At 37.2% G+C, this 19,603-nt stretch overlaps 1 protein-coding gene and 1 non-coding gene across 7 annotated transcripts in view; both read left to right on the plus strand.

Moving 5' to 3' along the window:
* Positions 1 to 16,075, plus strand: part of Cop1 (COP1 E3 ubiquitin ligase) — a 119,105-nt gene extending 103,030 nt beyond the window's left edge. For all 6 annotated transcript variants that reach the window (XM_075988355.1, XM_075988357.1, XM_075988356.1 and 3 more), the window contains 2 exons: positions 13,773 to 13,817; positions 15,769 to 16,075. In XM_075988355.1, coding sequence (XP_075844470.1) covers positions 13,773 to 13,817; positions 15,769 to 15,786 — 63 coding nt within the window. In that variant the 3' untranslated portion in view covers positions 15,787 to 16,075. The remainder of the gene's footprint in view (positions 1 to 13,772; positions 13,818 to 15,768) is intronic.
* LOC142859241 (small Cajal body-specific RNA 3) lies at positions 7,487 to 7,626 on the plus strand. The gene has a single exon (XR_012912155.1).
* Positions 16,076 to 19,603: the final 3,528 nt, after the last annotated feature.

Here is a 19,603-nt window from a genome sequence, read left to right on the forward strand (position 1 = left end):
GGATGACAATGATTAGTCAGTGGATAAGTTAGGAGGAGGAATATAGAAGACACAGAGGGGCATGGGATATGGCTAAGTTTGTAAAATACTTGCTGTTCAAGCATGAAGAACTGAGTTAGACCCCTAGTACCTCCGTGAAAGGCTAAGCACAGTGGCCATCCTTATAGCCCAGTAGTATGGATTATTTTTGAGAACTTTAGGAAGTTGGTAAAAGACATAAAGGTAAAGATTCTTTGAGTATTGGAACTTCAGAGAGTGGAGATATAAAATACAAAATGTGTGCAATGAATATATCATAGGACCTGTCTTCAGTTGCCTTCTCACAGCACTGTCTCATTGAAGTATATTAAGACAAATAGAAAATTTCATATCCTTGTCTCAAATTAACTTTAAATTTATTATAAAACACTATCAGTGGACTGGTATCACAGAATTGGCATACTGGCCTTGCCTCTGTATATTGAACAGTGTAAGAGTGATTGGAAACCAAGCAGTGTGTTGTATTGAGGTAAGCTGCACAAATCTCAGCTGTCTCTAGTTGATAATATGTACACTTACTCCAAGGTAAAGGAGAAACCCTGTGAAATTCTGCCTGTGAGGGGTTGGTTGCTTGTCCTACTGAGTTTAAAGATTTGTAGAGGTTGGTGCCCTATGCTATAGCCTTCTATATAGCTTTGATAATTTTTTTGCTAGGTTAAAACCAGTTATCTCATTTTCTAGCCCTTGCTAATGATGAGGTCTCATAGTAAATGAATGAGTGAATGAATGACAGACCATACATGTCTATGAATCTTATATATGTACGTATATAATCACATGACAGAAGACTCTCCACTTGCTGCTTTTTGAAAATTATTCAGTGAATATATTGTTGTAGGAGCTGCAGGCGGTGTTCCGGCTGCCCTGGCTCCCGCATGTCTAGCTTATGCCCCGAAATAATTACACGGAAACTGTATTCTTTTAAACACTGCCTGGCCCATTAGTTCCAGCCTCTTATTGGCTAGCTCTTACATATTGATCTAACCCATTTCTAAAATCTGTGTAACACCACAAGGTGGCTTACCAGGAAAGATCTTAACCTGTGTCTGTCTGGAGTGGGAGAATCATGGTGACTGCCTGACTCGGCTTCTTTCTCCCAGCATTCTGTTCTGTCTACTCCGCCTACCTAATTTTCTGTCCTATCAGGCCAAGCAGTTTTCTTTATTAGTTAACCAATGAAAGCAACAGATATAAGATACAATACCCACCTCCATCAATATATAGTAGAGGAGCTTCTCTTTGCCACTTTTTTCAACTGTTTCTCTTCATCTTTTATCATCTTTTCTCCTCCCTTTAGCTAGATGGTTATGACGCTTCAGAAAATAGTGCTGACTGTCAGGAAGAGGGCCAGTCTAAATGAACTCTTTGTGTTGAGAGTGAAAGAAGATTGTGAGTGTGGACCCTGACTTCCAAGAATGTGTTTCTAACTTCTGAGTTTCTTCTCTAGTATCCAGGATGTAGAAAGTCAGGGACATTCAAAACAGTGACAAAATTCTAAGGCATTGAATGTTAGTTTTTTCTCAGAGTAAATTGTTTGAGCTATAGAATTTTCTTAGTTTACTGGTCAGTATTATATGGATCAACTTAGCAAAATTCCGTAGTAAATGTAAGGAAGTTAACAAATAAGCTGGGTTTTTTTAAATTTTTTTTTATTAAAAATTTCCGCCTCCTCCCCACCTCCCTTTTCCCTCCCCCTCCTCCCACTCCCCACGCCCCACTCCCCTCCCCCTCCCTCTCCAGTCCAAAGAACAGTCAGGATTACCTGCCCTGTGGGCAGTCCAAGGTCCTCCCTTTCCATCCAGGTCTAGGAAGGTGAGCATCCAAACAGGCTAGGCTCCCACAAAGCCAGTACATGCAGTAGGGTAAAAACTCGGTGCCATTGTCCTTGGCTTCTCATCAGCCCTCATTGTCCACCATGTTCAGAGAGTCTGGTTTTATCCCATGCTTATTCAGTCCCAGGCCAGCTGGCCTTGGTGAGCTCTCAATAAATCAGCCCCACCGTCTCAGTGGGTGGGTGCCCCCCTCGCGGTCTTGACTTCCTTGCTCATATTCTCCCTCCTTCTGTTCCTCATTTGGACCTTGGGAGCTCAGTCCAGTGCTCCATTGTGGGTCTCTGTCTCTATCTCCATCCATCGCCAGATGAAGGTTCTATGGTGATATGCAAGATATTCATTAGTATGGTTATAGGATCTGGCCATTTCAGGCTCTCTCTCCTCAGCTGCCCCCCCCCCAAAGAAACTAAAAGTCTAACAATGGTATATATTTTACATTCATTGCAAAACTATTAATATATTTTAAACAATTGTTCAATTGTGCCCCTCCTAATATAAGAAATATACTAAAATCCATAGAATCTATTATGGAGTATATATTAAAATAAGAATTTGGATAAAGTTTCTTTGATTCACGAATAAAAAAAATAAAAAAGAATTTGGATAATTAAGAGAGCTAATATTTAACTTAATTTCTGAATAATGAATAGACATTAATTATAAATATAGCCGTGCAATTTAAAAATGGCATGCATAAAAGGTACAGTGAATTTAAATTATGTTTTATGAATTTTTACATATTCCTTTACAATTGTATTTCAGATATTCCTGTTTGAATCATTTTCTTTTTGCCTATTGCACATCTATTTTAGTTCCATAGAAGGGTCTACTGATTATTATATCCAGATTTATACCCAATTAAAGAAATTCATGATTCAAAAACAAATAAGCTTTGTGAAGTCTTCTACTTAACATTTAAAATATTTCATCATTGACATTTTTATATTATCTGTAATAGTGTAATAGAACTTGACATACTAAAATAACTCAATCTTGTTTTATTTACGCCAAAATTTTAACTAATAAAATTAACATGGATCTTTAGCTGTTTGCTTTGTTTTTTGATTCTGCCTTTTCTAAGAAAAAAATAAATATTACTTAAGAAGGCATTGACCAAATTTTTACCAAATAATATCATTTTTATTCTTTGAAAATATCATACTTTTATATAATGTGTTTTGATCACAATCAATTCCCTCTTCCCTCTGACTGCTCCCAGACTCCCGCCTCACGCCATCCCATCCTCTCTAAATTGGATATCCTTACACCTCCACTCTTAATTTGTGTTGGCCTACAAATTAATATGCTCATGGGTATGGGATCATCCACTAGAGTTGACCTACGTGGGGCCACACACTCTAAGAAAATTGGTGCTCCCTCCTCTTGAAGTCATCAGCTGTCAGTAGCTCCTTGGCTAACACCCCACCCCACTGTACCCCAGTGCTGAATGTTGATGACTTGATCTTATGCAGGTCTTTTGAAGTTTAACAAATGATGCAACCATTTGTTGCCCCACCATACTTAAAGGTGTCCAAAATACTGTGAGGTAGAAAGGAGTGTGAGTTTAGATTCTGAATGTTTGTCTGTCAAAGTTTTATGAATGCTACTTAGAGATACTGAAATGTACATAATGAAAAAAACATATTTTCTAGTTGAATAAAAATGCATTTAGTAAATACTTAATGCAGAAGTAGCCAAACCCCCTCCCAAAAAAAGAAAAGGATTGCAGTATGGGTAACAACTCCAAGGGAAGTATTCCTGCTTATTTAAAGCTTTATTCTTTTTGGAGAAAATAATGGACTTTTCTGTTTGCAATCTCATGTAAACCCTGCACTCCTGGCACTTCTGTATTGATGTGCTGTCACTCTGAGATGCTGTGAGTAGAACTGTGGACCAGATATAGATGCATCTGTAGCCTAACAGCTCTCTCATCCTTAAATATGGTCTTTCTTGTTGGTAAACAGTAGTGCTTTGAAATAAGCAAGAGATTTTGATTGGTTGTATAAATATTTGCATTTTAATTATGGAGTTTTATGCCAAATAAGTTATATGTTACAAATAATGACAAACATTCTGATCCTATCATTTTATAAAGCTGTGCCTGGCCAAGCAGAAATTTTATATTCAGTAGTTGGACACTGTAAATGCAGCTGACTTACTCAAGAGACTACTCCTTATCCCTGCATCATTTGTGCTTTGGAGTGTTCAACTTTCTTTTAGAAGTAGAGAACTTTCAGAAAATAAAGAATAAGAAAAATTGTGTAATTCTATCACTTGAACAAAGCAGTTAATTTTGGGTGTCTTTTCTTCTAGTCTTTATCCTACATTAAAAGAAAACAATGTTGCTTGCAGCTTAACTTTTCACATTTTACTGTGGGATTTTTTTTTCTACTTCATAATATAAATACCAAACATTTAAATGTATGATGGTTTGTCTTAACAATTCTTAAACTGTAGTGTGTGCCAAAAGCTATATCCTGAACTTTTTGGTTAGTGTCAGTTAGCTTGATAAATTTTCTCAGTATATTAAAAACCTTTGACTGGTCTTTCCTATGTACTGCTTTCCCCAAAGAATTTGTTCTTTGAGCAGTCCTGAACTGTATCCTCTTTCTTTGTTTATCCTCTATGCTGGTGTCCGCCATAGGGGAGGGAGAGGAGGAAGAAGGGCATTAGTCTATTATGAGAACATGAGGATAGTCCATTCTCAACTCTGCCTCACTAAGGGTGATAGGACTTGGGTATTTATATTATAAAGAAGTAGATGATTTTAGGAAAAGGTTACGGTATGGAGGTTGTCATTGATGGATTCCTTGGATTTTTTAAGTGAAGCAATCCATAATCTGTATATACATAGTTGAATGGCCTGCCTTTTCATAAGACATTTTCAGGAAATGGCTTTCTTAGCATGAACTAAAGGTAGAGTTTTCAGCCTTCTGGCATTACACATTTGCCTAGACTTAAGTGAAAGGGGAGTAGTTTCACTCAGTTTGTAAGGGACAAATTAGTCTGTTTTTTTTTTTAAATAAACATTAGGCAAATGTGAAGTATAAGTGTCCCATTGAAGGTAGTTCCTGTAGCAGAACTACTGGGAGTATGTGTCTTAACTGATAAAAACACAACTAAGCAAACAAAGCTAGGAGATTTGATATGCTCAGACTTCAGTTTCTTGGACATCTCAACTGTGATACCTTTCTTCAAAATGTAGTTCTGAGCCAACCACAAGTGCATGCCATGAAGCCAAAGTCAGTTTCCCAGCTGCAGTACGATTGCATCGATGCCTCCACTCTACCAACTCTTGCTTTACAGACTGCACTTTCTAGTTTGTAGAATTAGGGAAAGAACACCTGAATGTCATTTTAGCAGTGTTTGTCTTCCTCAAAACAACAGCACATAAAAAAAGATTTCTCATGCTTTTTCCCATTGTCCCCTAATGTAGAGATCATAGAAGAAAGCCTTTAAGGGAATACAGCCCTCTCTATTGCCTGCAGCTCTGTTAATATTTCCTTAAACATACTGTTGTATTCAGCTGTTTCCATGCCAGTAAGCAAATGCTTGCAAACTGTCCTCACAGACACCCAGCTCTCCAGTGTTGTGTGTGAATTCTGTTCTGTAAAATTCCTACAGAAATGCTAATATAATGTCATGAATTTGCAGTTATCTGTAGCTGGTTGGGTTTTTTTTTTTTTTTGGTTGTTTTTTGTTTTTTTTGTTTTGGTTTGGTTTGCTTTGGGTTTTGGTGGTGGTGGTTTTGTTTTTTTTGCTATAAAATACACCTTTCTAGCTATACACCTCTCTTTGCACAGCCTTCTGATTTTTAACATTCATTTTTATACAAATTGACCATTAAGAATTTTAAGTCACTTTTTGCATTATTTTTGCTAAAATACAAAAATTGAAGATGTTCCTTAGAGGTTTCTGCCCATTCATATGCCTCTAGGTCTTTAACCCTGTTTCCTGGTGCCACTTCCTAAATTTGCTATTTGTATCCTACCCTTCATTTCATACATACTGCTTGAGTGCATGTGTATTTTTCCCCCATAGTGTTACAGAGTATCTCTAAAAATAGCACAGAACTCTAGGAGTAGCTTTACGTGTATGACCAGGGGAAATTTGCAGTCGCAATTTTAGAAGTGCAAATTTCTGGTGCTGGAGAAATGGCTGAGCAATTAAAATCACCGCACTTGCAGAGGACCAGGGTCACTTTCCAACATTCACATAGCAGCTTACAACTGCCTGTTCCTCCTGTTCCAGGGGAACCAACATGTTCTTCTAGCCTCTGCAGGCACGTGGTGTACATAACACACATAAATAAATAAATCATTTTTATTTATTTTTTACTGTTTTTATTGAGCTATACATCTTTGCTCCCATCTCCTGTGATCCCAATGATCCCAATTTACTCAGGAGATTGTGTCTTTTTCTTCTTTCTATGTAACTCCATGTATGTCTCTCTTAGGGTCCTCTTTGTTGTCTAGGTTCTCTGGGGTTGTGAACTGTAGAATGGTTTTTCTTTGCTTTGTCTAAAAGCCACTTATTTGTGAGTACATATTATATTTGTCTTTCTGGATCTGGATTACTTTGTTCAATATGGTGTTTTCTATATCCATCCATCCATTTGTCTGCAAATTTCAAAATGGCCTTGTTTTTTACCACTGAGTAGTATTCCATCGTGTAAATATACCACATTTTTTTTTTTATCTATTTTTCAATCGAGGGGCATTTAGGTTGTTTTCAGGTTCTGGCTGTGACAGATAATGCTACTGTGAACATAGTTGAGCACATGTCCTTGTGATATGATTGAGCATCCTTTGGATATATACCCAACAGTGGTATTGCTGGGTCTTCAAGTAGATGGTTTTCTAATTTTCTGAGAAATTGCCATACTGATTTCCAAAGCAGCTGTACAGGTTTGCACTCCAACCAATAATGGAGGAGAGTTCCCCTTATCCCACATACTCTCCAGCACAAGCTGTCATCAGTGTTTTTGATCTTGGACATTCTGAATCTCAGAGTTATTTTGATTTACATTTCTCTGATGGCTGAGAATGTTGAGCATTTCCTTAAGTGTCTTTCAGCCAAAATAAATCACTTTTTAAAGACAGAAAGTACAGTTTTTCTTTTAGAAGTTTTTAATATTCATCACTAGTACAGAATCGTTTCCCTTGTTATAGATATCTTTGTGAATAGTGTTCTCACGCGTATGCAAGGTATTATCAAGTATGAGATCTTGGCATGCGATGGAACTTGAAGGCATCTGTATATGTCTTGAATAGCAAAGATAATATGTGATGTGGGCCACTTGACATTGGAGTGACTGAGGTGTGGTGAGTAAATATGTCTGTGTATCTCCATCCTTCTTTTATGTACATACTTTTAGAGTTTTTCTTTCTGACTAGGAATCACTTTGCCTTTGTTTGTTAAATATGCCTTTTTGATGTTCTTTTCTGTTACCTGGATGCTGTTTTTTGTTATCATTTAAGTTGTTTTTAATGTATTAAGGTATATCTAGATGAGAAAGCAGTTAGAAATTAGAATTATAAAGAAGTACATGAAAATATTGGAATATAAAGACTGTATAACAAATAAATGCTGTATTAATAATAAAATGCACTAAAAGTGGAAGCTGCGGAGTCAACCATGTAGACAAATGAGAAAATATCTTTTGTCTGCAAAAGGCAGCAATCCTACATAAACATGGAGGTCTCTGTCTGACTTAGGACAGCGGGCTAAGTCTGATCGTTCCCCTCCATACAACTTTTTGAACTACCACTCTAAATACTGTTTTCCTTATTATTTTGTTCAGTATCTCTGCTGGTTGAGTGTATTAGATTGCAGAAGCAAACAAAAAAAGAAAACCAAGTAAAGTTAGTTCAGCCATTTGGAAGTATTTTATGGTTGCGTTGTCTGTGTTTGGGCCCTTTTCTTTTTAATGCTTTTTGAAACAAGGTCCCTTGTCACTCAAGTTAGCCTTGAACTACTTCCTCTGCTATTGAAGTACAGGGGTTACAGGTTAGTTGATGGTTTGTGAAAATAGATTACTGTTTCTGTTGGCTTGTTTGTTTGAAGAACCTACAACCAGGATGTACAATGTATGTAGAATTGCTATTTTTCTAGGGAATGGGTTAGACTAATTAATCTAAAGTTATCAGTTATTGAAAGTAGCTTTCATGAAGTACTTTTTATTAAAAGTTCTTGTTTCTTAGTATTAAGTTTGAAGTTGTGGTTGAGTCTAAGTTTTGGGGAGAAGGGCAGGAGGAAAGGAGCTGGGCAGAAATTGAGTGGCCCACAGTATTAGGGTGAGCTGTGAGCAACTACAACTGGGCTTATTTGTAATTAATTATGGAAATACCATGTTTGTGGTTCTAAACTTTCTGTATTTCTTTCTTTGAGTAAATTTTGCTTGAGGCAGATATTGAAGCAGTTTGTTGAATTTTCCTGGCTCATTAGAAATCCATAGTCTAGCTCTTCATTTCAATAAACAATTTTAAAATTTTCTAATCATTATATTTATTTTCCTTATTTTTTAGCATAATAAATTCTAATGTAGACCTAAGATTCCTTTCTATAGTGACCTGACTAATAAGTGGCATAAATATTATATAGGTGAAATTGAAAGAAAAAAATCCAAGGCCAAGAAATGTATTTTTCCTTTGTTATTTAGGGTACCCTTTTGGAGATATCTCCTTGTTTTTTGCTATCAGTTTATTTATATTTGCTGTGTGTAGATATATGTGTATATCTTTACCCTTTTTGACATGATTATGCCTTTCTTGATTTTTCTCATCCACAAACTTCTTTAAAAGCTATTCGATATAATCTATCTAACCAGGTGGATAATTATGAGCCACTTGATGTCCATATTAATAATAATTCTGTACATTGTTCAATATCATTAATTACAGAACCTGTCTATATTGTTATGCTCCAAGGTTGAATGTAACTATTTTTGTGGCCTAGGAATAATCACATACCAAACCTGGAGCTAATCACATGTGTAATATTTAGTTTTTTAATGTTAGGTTGAGACTGTGGCTTTTAAATTTTTTGCTGTTTACCACTGAGGACTGCTTATTAGTGAACCTAAGGACTTTGAGGACACAAATCTAAAGGTTAAATATTAACATGGTTAAATGGAGAACAGGAAGGAAAGGAAAGAGAATCTGTTGATTCCAGTGAAGGTAGGTTCATGGTTGGGATGGATCTTTCTTTTCCTTCTCAGAGAGTTTATGATTATATTCATCTGACATGTTTTAAAATAGCAGGCATGTAGCTGAGCTCAGCGATAGTGTTTGCTAGTTTACCCAGCAAACACAAGTCCCTGAGTTCAATTCCCAATACAAAGGCAAGGAAATGCACTAAAATAATAGTCACAAGTTTTGACTACTTTGAACTAACTGAATACATTTTTGAAGTAGCAAATTGTCCCTTTTTTTCCAGAATGTTAAAACATCTTAGACCTATAAAAATATAAAATATTCCTAGACTAATCTCTGTGTGTTAAAAGACCATTTTCCCCAGGGAACAACCAATAATACCAGTTTTTAATGCTGATTTTCATGCATATAGAGGTAAATATCAGTCGCTAATTTATTCTTGATGTTTTATATGCTTATTTGCTATTGCAGTAGAATAACCTTAAGATTTGAAGTTCAGATTAATACATAATTTTCCTCTAATTGCTATATTTTCTTATATCTGACAATAAAGATACTAGGAATTATTCAGCACTTAAAATGACATTTATGTGCAGCAAAAGATCTGTCTTATCTTTTCTTGAAATTAATTATTTTTTTAAAAAATCAGGGGATGAAGAGATTAATCAGGTTAGAACACTGGCCTGCTCTTCCAGATGGTACAGGTTCGATTCCCAGCACTCACATGGTGATTCATAATCTGTAACTTCAGTTCTGGGGTATGCAGTGTCTTTGTATGACCTCCTCAGGCACTTCACACACATGGTGCACAGACATACAGGCAAAGCACCCATACAGAGAAATAAGAAGGAAAAATATCAATATAAAATATCTTCATTGCTCATTCAGAAAAGTCTCAGTTTTAGCTGAGGAAATGAGTCAGTGGGTGAAGTGCATTCTACACAATCATGAGTGCCCAAGTTGGTTACATAGTACTTATGTAAGAAGTTTTTTTTTTTTACGTTTACTTCTTTTTTTTTATTTATTTTATTTTTTATTTATTTATTTATTTATTAAGGATTTCTGCCTCCTCCCCGCAACCGCCTCCCATTTCCCTCCTCCTCCCCCATCAAGTCACCCTCCCTAATCTGCTCAAAGAGCAATCAGGGTTCCCTGACCTGTGGGAAGCCCAAGGACCGCCCACCTCTATCCAGGTCTCCTAAGGTGAGCATCCAAACTGCCTAGGCTCCCCCAAAGCCAGTACGTGCAGTAGGATCAAAAACCCTCTGCGATTGTTCTTGAGTTCTCAGTATTCCTCATTGTCCTCTATGTTCAGCCAGTCCGTAAGAAGTTTAACATACCATCATGTGCTACACCCCAGAACCCAAGGGCTTACTGACAAAACAGTCTACTGAAATGTTAAGTTCAACCTTCACTGAGAAATGGCCCAAATAAAACGTGGCCAGCTCCCCACACAGCCACTGACTCTGCACATAGAAAGGTCTTAATTAAGAAACTTAATCTCAGAATTGAAGCTATGATAAATCTCTTTAATTAATAATGTAAATCTTTTCTTCTTATTTGTCAAGGTTTTTAAGAAACCAGATATTTGTTTGAATGAATCGAAAAACCAAGGGTTCATTCTGTCAGTCAAATAATAATCATCATCATCATTTAGTATTATCCTAGATGATGTTAAGCAAGAACACCTAAGCAAGGAGGAATTAAGGGATTGGAATGTAGTGGAATAAGCTTGTTCTCTTTTGATGAAGAAGCTCCATTCTCCCAGCACTCTGGACATCATTCTTTGCCTTCTCAATTCAGCGAGCCCCCATCTTCTGCTTAGACTCCCCTTCCCTACTTTATGGTCCATAAATTGGCTCTAAGCAGAAAGCCCTAGGGTGGTTAGGAGAGTCACAGCATTGACTTCTTTTCTCAGGGATTGAGAATGCTGTACTGTCTGTACTGCAGTGGTGCCATATGTGTTTTGTTCACTCTCCTAGTTGTTCATAGTCGGAGAACAAATCCCACTTGTTTACTGTGTCCTGGCCAGAAACAATACTTATATTTATGCGTATTTTATTTGTGTGTGTGCCTATAAAATACATTTTATAATATATTCACATTTCAAATATATCTCTCAAGAAATAAATCTCAAACTAAGCAAATACTTATTCTTTTGTCAGGTTAGTCAGGACTTTAACATACTGCTTTTGTTAAACACTGTTGTAGAGAAAATACTGTGCTGGTATTATGACAAATTTTGGTATATTTGATTTTTATTTTTATAAAAAGTCCTGCTAAGTTTTTCATTGTCTTTTTTTAATTCTCAGATGGAGGAAAAAGTGGACACAAAGTACTAGCTCTCTTTGAGGAGAGTTTTGCAGTTTAAAAAAAAAAAGAAAAGGAAAGAAAAAGATAATGAAAATTGCTGTCATTTTTATTTTACAAGTAAAAAGTTACATCTAGCAAGACTGCAATTACAGCGAGCAAACACCAGTCATCCAAAATGCAAATATGGCTTGGCTTGTTTAAAGCTTTTAAGTAATAACCCCTAATAACAGAAGTAATGTCTCTGGTTTTATTTTTCTGCTAGATTGAAAATAAAATCTAATACTAAATCACTCCTTTGTATAGTGTTTTGAGGAAGGGTGTACTAAGATACGATGATGTTGCTATTTTCTTTATTTCATTGTTTTCTGTGTTGAATAGTTTTTTGAGTGTGTGTAAGAATCCTTAGGACACCGTGCTTTGTATCTGTCAATCTTACAAGACCATTTGAGCTACTCCATTTATACAATGACTTTTTAATAGGTTATGTATTTATCTGTCTCCATAGACAGAATGTGTTAGGACCTCTGGTAACAACAGTTACGTCATCTATAAATGCCAGTCCTAAGACTGCAAACAAAACGTGCCTATACATGGCTGGTAGTTATCAGATGTCTTCTTTCTTGATCTCACGTGCTACAGCCTTCAAACTCCTTATGTGTGGTCATTTAGATAAATTGTCCTATTTATATATTGATTCTAAACTTATATATTGTAAGATAGTCTGTTAGGATACTAATCTGAATGCTAAAACTTTTGAACATCAGCATGCTACTACAGGTGGAAAATTAAATACTTGATTTTATTTAACAGGTTGCAGGATAAATGCAGGCACACTAAAAGGCTGTGTATATAATATGTACAGAAATAAAAGGAATTGTATCTGTCCTGTTCCAGACAAGAATACTCAGTCAGTATATAACACACTTTCCCATGTTCCCTTTCCCCAGGAATCAGATGACTGAATTACATAATTTATAGTCTCAGTTCATTGCAAAAAGACTTCCCTGCTAATTGCAGAGTCAGTCCTCATTTTCTCCTTTCTACCTTCCCCTTTACATTAAAAAGTCACTAGAACTAAAATGAAAGAAAGAACTGATGCTAAATCTAAAAGCTTTTCATTGTCCTTATATGTTCCCATAGCAGTGAATGGTTCTTAAGGGCCCCAGCACCTCATGGTACCTATTCCTAGCAATAGCCTTCTTGAAAAGTGTGGAGTCTTAGCCCTTCTTAAGCAGCAACCAGTTGATAGAGGTATAACACAAATTCTAATTGGGATTAATAAAAACCCAGAGTCATGCTGGGCAACAGTGGCACATGCCTTTAATCTCAGCACTTGGAAGGCAGAGGCAGGCTGGTGTCTATGAATTCTAGCCCAGCCTGGTCAACAGAAGCTAGTGATTTACAAGAGCTAGTTCCAAGACAGCTACTGTTAACACGGAGAAACCCTGTCTCATAAAACCAAAACCAAACAAACAAAAAACAGAATCAGATATAGGAGTTAATGCTGATGATCAGAGGAACAGAGCAGTCAGACATAGAGAGTTCTTTCACCACTCAGACCGAAGGGGCGATCCTGTCCTCAGACTGTCTCAGACTGTAGCTCTCTCCACCAAACCTCAGACTGCACTGAGTTGCTGTCTCTTTCCACCTCATATTCCTCTCTGCACCAGCCTTATCACATCTGTCTCCACGTTCCTAGTGTTGGCATTAAAGGCACTAAGTCCTTTGTATGAGCTGTATTTCTCTTCTAGACAGATTCGATCTTGTGTAGCCCAGGGTAGCCTTGAACTAACAGAGATCCCTCTGCCTCTGTCTCCCAAGTCCTGGGATTAAAGGTGTATGACAAGACTCCCTGGCCTGTAGTGGTTTAGCTCTGTACTCTGATATTTAGGCAAGCTTTATTTGTTAAAACATAAAGAAAGTATCACTACATTGGAGTTTTTGTTCTGTTTTTGTTGTTGTTTTGTTTTGTTTTTTGCTTTAGTTCTTGTTACTCTTTGAAAGCCAGTCCTTTCCAGGTGTCTAGGGGTAGTTTTGGTATCATACACACAGCTTTCGTTTGAGCATTACTCTTTTCTGAGGCAGGTATAGAAATTCTGTCTAGTCTCAGCTTTCTAAATTCAGATCAGTGAAAGAGTAGATAAATCCCATTTGCTTCCTGCTCCTTTCACTTCAAATACCCTCTCAGTGCGAGAGCATTGATGCTATGCTAAGGTCCCAGTGAAAATGTCTGAACTAACTCAGTGAATGTTCTAGAGAAACAGTTGCTCATTCTCAAGTTATCTTTAAGCATGCTAAAAGCTGGCTTTCCATTTTAGATTCCCCTGGTATCTTAGGTTGAAGTAGAAGAAGGGGAAGAAATTACTCTTTTCATCTGCCCTTCAGGAAATCTCTGTTCCTAAAGCTCTTGTTTTTGTTTTGTTTTGCTCCCTAGGAGTCCAATGTGTTGATTGCTGCTAACAGCCAGGGTACAATTAAGGTAAGCCATTTCATACAGCCCTCAGTTTAAACTCAGATCCACTTTTTAAACTGCAACTGGCTCTTAGAAATATACAGCTATACTGAGCCTTTATGATTGTTCCAACTTAGGGGTTTCAGCACTCAGAAATGACTTAATTGACATTGAAAGAAATAGGTAGCTCACAGCTATGGAGATGATAATGCTTGTTGGGGCTGAGGGCTAGATTGTTTGATAAATGGTCAAAGAGAAACAGGTGAGGGCTGTTGGGTGTTTACTCTGGGCCTGCACAGCCATACATGGGACATTTAGTAGGACATTTGGCAGGACACGAGTGCCTATATATTTGCAGCCTTCATCTGTACTTTGTTCTTCCTCATGTTTCTCTTCTCCTCTTCCATAACAAGTAGAGTTTTTTTACTACTAAGGTGGGAGTCAGAATAGAGAGGAAATTCTAGTGTTCTGTAATCTGAAAATCTGTGTGCACCCAACAGCATAGTCTGAGTCACAGACTCACAGTGTTCCACATGCTTTCTTTTTTAGTTAATGGTTCAAGGAAATCAAACTTTCATTTGATTATAACTTTTAGTATTTAGCCCTTGGGCATAATGCATTATTTATATAAATAAATGATGAGCTAAGCAGTGAAGTTTTTCTAAACAAAACCTTGTTTGGATGGAAATTTTTATGTATATAAGTTTGATGCTAACACATACTTTGAGAGAACAGCCTTCTCTTATATATTCTTTTGGAAATTTTAGAAAGCATTTTTTATGATGTGTGTTATTTTGCCACAACATCCTATAATTCATAAATAAGTAACCTGAAGCATCCAAGGGAGAAAATCCAAACTAACCTCATCCTGTGGAGATGACTGTACAAACTCAAGGCAGAACTGCTTGGGTCAGCTGGTCAGCTGATTCATATGACAGTCGCCTTTTCTAGGCAGGTAGTCTGTTTGGTAATATCTTTCCTAAAGAGGGACCCCAGCTCCATTGACAGCTAGGCCTTTGATTGAAACTATTAGTTCCTTTTGGGAGGCCTCAAGCAAGGTGGTAGGTCTTGGAATTTGACTGAAGTCCCTATTCTCTCAGTTTCATATTCTCTTGGCAAGACATGGATTAAAAATAGAACATCTTAATCAGCAGCCATAAGGAGCAAGTGGAATTATTAACATCCCTATAAGGCTACAATGGAATCCCATAGATTCTTAGAACCAAACATTTTTCAGCATTGACCTGTCATATCTAGAAGACCCTAATGTACTACAGAGTGCATACAAAAAGCACTGTAAAGCTCAAGCAGAAGGTGAAGGATTGCACATTTCAGGTCTTTATGACCTAAAATTACAGTGTCCATGGAACAGTCCATGACAGTCCCCCAACCACCTTTGTGTTCTCTCTTTCTTAGCCATTTTCTTCCTTGTTTTCCTCACTTTTATTTTTATCACCATAACAGCTTACTTTGATGGCTTGGTAATAACGTAACACTAAAAATCTAACCAAGTTTTTTGATACCAGATGGTTAGCATTGAAGTTGAAAGAAACAACAGGAAAGGCAATATTGATATCCTTTAAAGTCTTGATCACTGTTGCTTTAGCATTGACCCAGTGCTCATTAAGGGAAGAAAGAAATATTAAAATCCTTTACAATATTTTTCCTTAAGAATGTATTAAAATACCAAAAGATACTCCAAAGATATTCCGTGCATGCTTCACCTCACCATTTGTATCCAACAGTTTCACGTAGTTTACTTTAAAGACTTCCTAATTGGCGCAGTAACTAATTTGAAATTTTTCATACAGTGCTTGAATTGAAAGAAGGAATGAGCATCTGGTACTTTCCAGTTCCTTGGCATTATACCAGTTAGTAGGCATTTGTATTTTCCAGTAGTACATGCAGTAAAGTGTCTTTAAACTTTGGATGTTTTAGAACTCTTCTGTGAAACTCTTCTTTGTATTTCCCCCATTAGGTGCTAGAATTGGTGTAAAGGGTTTCCTGAAGTCAAATTGTGTTTGATCCTCCTGAAAACCATCTGCAACAGATGATGAGAAAAGAAAGAAATGACATGTGATGTCTCTCCAAAGTCATCCTGGGTTTTGGATTTGTACTGAGTACTTTTTTTCCTCCTTTTACGCCATTGGGAATACCCAGAGAATTCTCCGCCATCAGTGTAACTATGAACTTTGCTGTTGGCAGTGTGGCTAATTTTTGTGATAGGGAAACAAATTCTTTTAAATAAAAATAAATAAAAAATAATAAAAGTTTATTGAGCCACAGCTGAGCTGGGAATGCCTTTGTCGGGTGTGGTGAGAGTCTTTTGAAGAAGTGTCACAGTTGGGATGTAGAGAATGTACTGGCTGGGGCAGGAGAGAGGCTCAGTGAAGAAGAGCTGGCTGCTCCTGCAGAAGATCCAGGTTCAGTTCCCCACACCTGCTTAGCACCTCACAGTTATTTGTAGCTCCAGTGGGAGTTCTGGGTCCTCTTCTGGCCCCCTGGAGTACCAGGTATGCATGTGGTGCACATACAGACATCTAGGCAAAATGCTCATACATTAAAATGAAAATAAATTTTATTTTAAAAGAAAAAAAATGTACTGGTGAGTAATTTTAAAGTTGTTTTCTCCAACCTCTTTGGAACTGCACATATCAACATGAACAAAAGGTAAAATGGGTGGATTCTTTCCAGTGAGCTTAATGTTTATAATAAAAAAAGAATTCCTTTCTATACACCCTTATGAGATTATTATCATCAGATCTTTTGTGTTCCTCCAGATCTGGCCAAAGATATAAGAGTTTTGACTTACTGGGCCAGTTCTCTTTGGCACCAATAAGCCTTTGATAAAGTGAAGTCAGCTTTTGTTTTAACCAGACCTATCAGATTGTACTGGCCAAGACTGATCAGTGACCTGTAGCAAGTTGTAGTAGGAGCTGCGGACCTACTTTTCATCCTGCCTGGCTGCCGCACGGCTAGCTTTACACCAGAAATAACAACACACAAATTGTATTTTTTTTAAACACTGCTTGGCCCATTATATCTAGACCTTACTGGCTAATTCTGATATCCCGATCAACCCATCTCTAATAAACTATGTAGCACCGGTCTTACCAGGAAAGATTCAGCATGTCTGACCTGGCGGCTTGCTTCAGCGCGTGCATCTGCCTCAGAGAGCAGAGCTATTGCATCTGCCCAGGAGAGGGGAGCATGGCATCTCTGAGCTCACTTCCTCTTCCTCCCAGCATTCTGTTCTGCCTACTCCACCCACCTAAGGGATGGCCTATCAAAATGGGCCAAGGCAGTTTGTTTATTACCAAAGACCTTCCTCCATCACTTCCCCTTTTTCTGTTTAAACAAAAAGGAAAGGCTTTAACTTTAACATAGCAAAATTACATATAACAAAACAGTTATCAAGTAAAAATTACAATAATCTTTATCATAACTAAGGAAAACTATAACTATTCTTCAACTCCATCAAAGACTCCAGAAAGATACAATATTACCTAAGTAAATGAGAAGTAAGCAACTTACAAAACTCTAGAAATGACAGAGACATCTCGCTGCCTGGACAGTCACCCAAAGTTCCTCTGTACTGTTGGGGCATCAGTCTTCAGCCTTCAGGCCCATAGCATCCAGAGACGTTTCCATGAGGCAGGAAATTTCAAGGACAGTCAGTCACTATCTGCTGTGTCCTGCAGAATGTCTTGCAGACTCTTTCATGCATTAGGAACCCCGAAAGATCATCTCACCTTTAGGCAAGTTCAGTAGTCCTCTCTCTGCGGGTTTTCTGTGTCCAGTTTATACAATAGTCGAGGCAAGAGCAGTTTCTTGCCCAAATGGCTATCAAACTCCATAAGGAGCCTCTTCGATGCCCATCTTCTTGAAGTAGATTGGTGCTGCCAGGAGCAGATGTGTCTCATTGTCATGAAAAACCCTAAGTTATTAAAACATTTAAAAATGCCATATTCTGTAGTCTTTGAAAAATATGAAGAATGCCTATCTAAAATATATCTATGTACATCTAGAAAATCTTAACTAACCTGACTACAAGCTTGACTATTATTGATTATCCATTAACAACCTATACACATTACATTTTTAAGTGAACTACACAATCATAATACCTTAATCAAGATCAGAAATACATATACATATAACAAAATTGACCTTAAATCTCTATCAATAAAGCAAAATCTATACTAATGCAAATTATTCATACCTATATCATATCCCCCTTTAAATGTAAAAGAACATTTATAAACAATATTTGGGAACATGGGCGCAGTCTTTTCTCTCCAAAGCAAGTCAACTGACCTTTTCGGTAAAGGAACATATAGGAAATATTTTAGGCTTGCTGGGCAGTGGTCTCTGCTGTAACTGCTGAGCTAGCTCCAGCAGTGCAGCAGGAAAGTAGTCATAGATATGTAGACAAATGAGCACAACTGGTGAACTTCCAGACTCTGCCTGCAGCTCATTATCTCCAACCCCCTGACTTGGAATTAAACTTGTGTGCTCTGGGACTCCTAGTTTCCAAGCCATGTGACCTCCTAAATTGTCTAATTGGTTTATAAATCATTTAACATCGCAGAGCATTGGGTTGAGGAAAAGTAACATGGAGAACTACTTAAATCTGAATACTTTTCAGCAGAAATGGTTCAAGCAAAATTTTTCACACATTTCATAAAACACTTGCAGAAAGGTTGGTTGTGTCCCTCAGTTAAAGGTTATTGAGACCTAAGTAAGCTTACATCTTTTCCTCTGTGTATTTATTGAAGCCAGGTGTCTCTTGAAATTTAGAATCTTTCAAATATCAGAAAATTCAGAGAACTTATGAAACTATATTAAATAGCAACCCCAGCAAAACTAAAGCAGTATTTCATGGTCCAGCACACACTTCTGCCGCAAAGCATGCATGTTCATATTGTATGAGATTGGCTAGGAAAGAGGAAAAAGAATCTTACAGTTTAGGTAAGGTTTTATCTTTAAATGACTTTTCTTCAAACTTAAGTGAAACTTACTTGTTTTCACAGCTTCTAGAGAATGCATCTTACGTGATTCCTAAAATTTAAAACCTGCTGAACATTTGGCCCCAAGTGTGAGAGAAAGGGCTGCTATCTGGGGGCCAGAGAGACTACTCAGTAATCAGGAGCACTGCTGCTCTTGTGGAAGACCCAAATGTGATTTCGAGAAATCACAGGGCTGCCCACAACTGCTTATAACCCCGTTTCCAGGGAATCTGACATGGTGCACAGGCATCCATGCCAGTGAAACACCCACACACATGAATAAATCTTTAAAATTTCAAGTTTACCATCTGTCAGCAGTGAATGTTGAGATTAATGAATGGCAGCTTGTGGAAATGTAGGGAGAGTGTTCTAAAAGAGATCCTGGTATTAGAGCTACATGTCCTGAAAATCTTTAAAGTAGGAAGTAGTTAATGCCACCTCAAATGAATTCCTTTAAATGTTTTTCCATGCCCACATTTTTAATTGTTCTCCTCAAGCTCTATTTAGTAGAGTTGGTCATATTAGTTTCTGTGTTTACAAGATACAATATTCTGTTTGGTTATCAAAAGGATTTGTCCTTTTCTTAAATAAATTATTTTAAGCTGGTGCTTTCCTTTTTCTTTACTTTTTTTTTTTTTAAAGATAGATTACCATGTAGCCTAGACCAAACCGTTTTGTTCTATAGTCATAAGTCACCTTGAGCTTCTGACCATCCCGCCTCCCTCCTGGGTGCTGGGATATAATCATGTGTCATTCCTACTTTTAAGGCTTTATGCATTTATCAACTGAACTACATCCCCAGCC

This window comes from Microtus pennsylvanicus, chromosome 10, assembly GCF_037038515.1.
Source record: "Microtus pennsylvanicus isolate mMicPen1 chromosome 10, mMicPen1.hap1, whole genome shotgun sequence".
NCBI lineage: Eukaryota > Metazoa > Chordata > Mammalia > Rodentia > Cricetidae > Microtus > Microtus pennsylvanicus.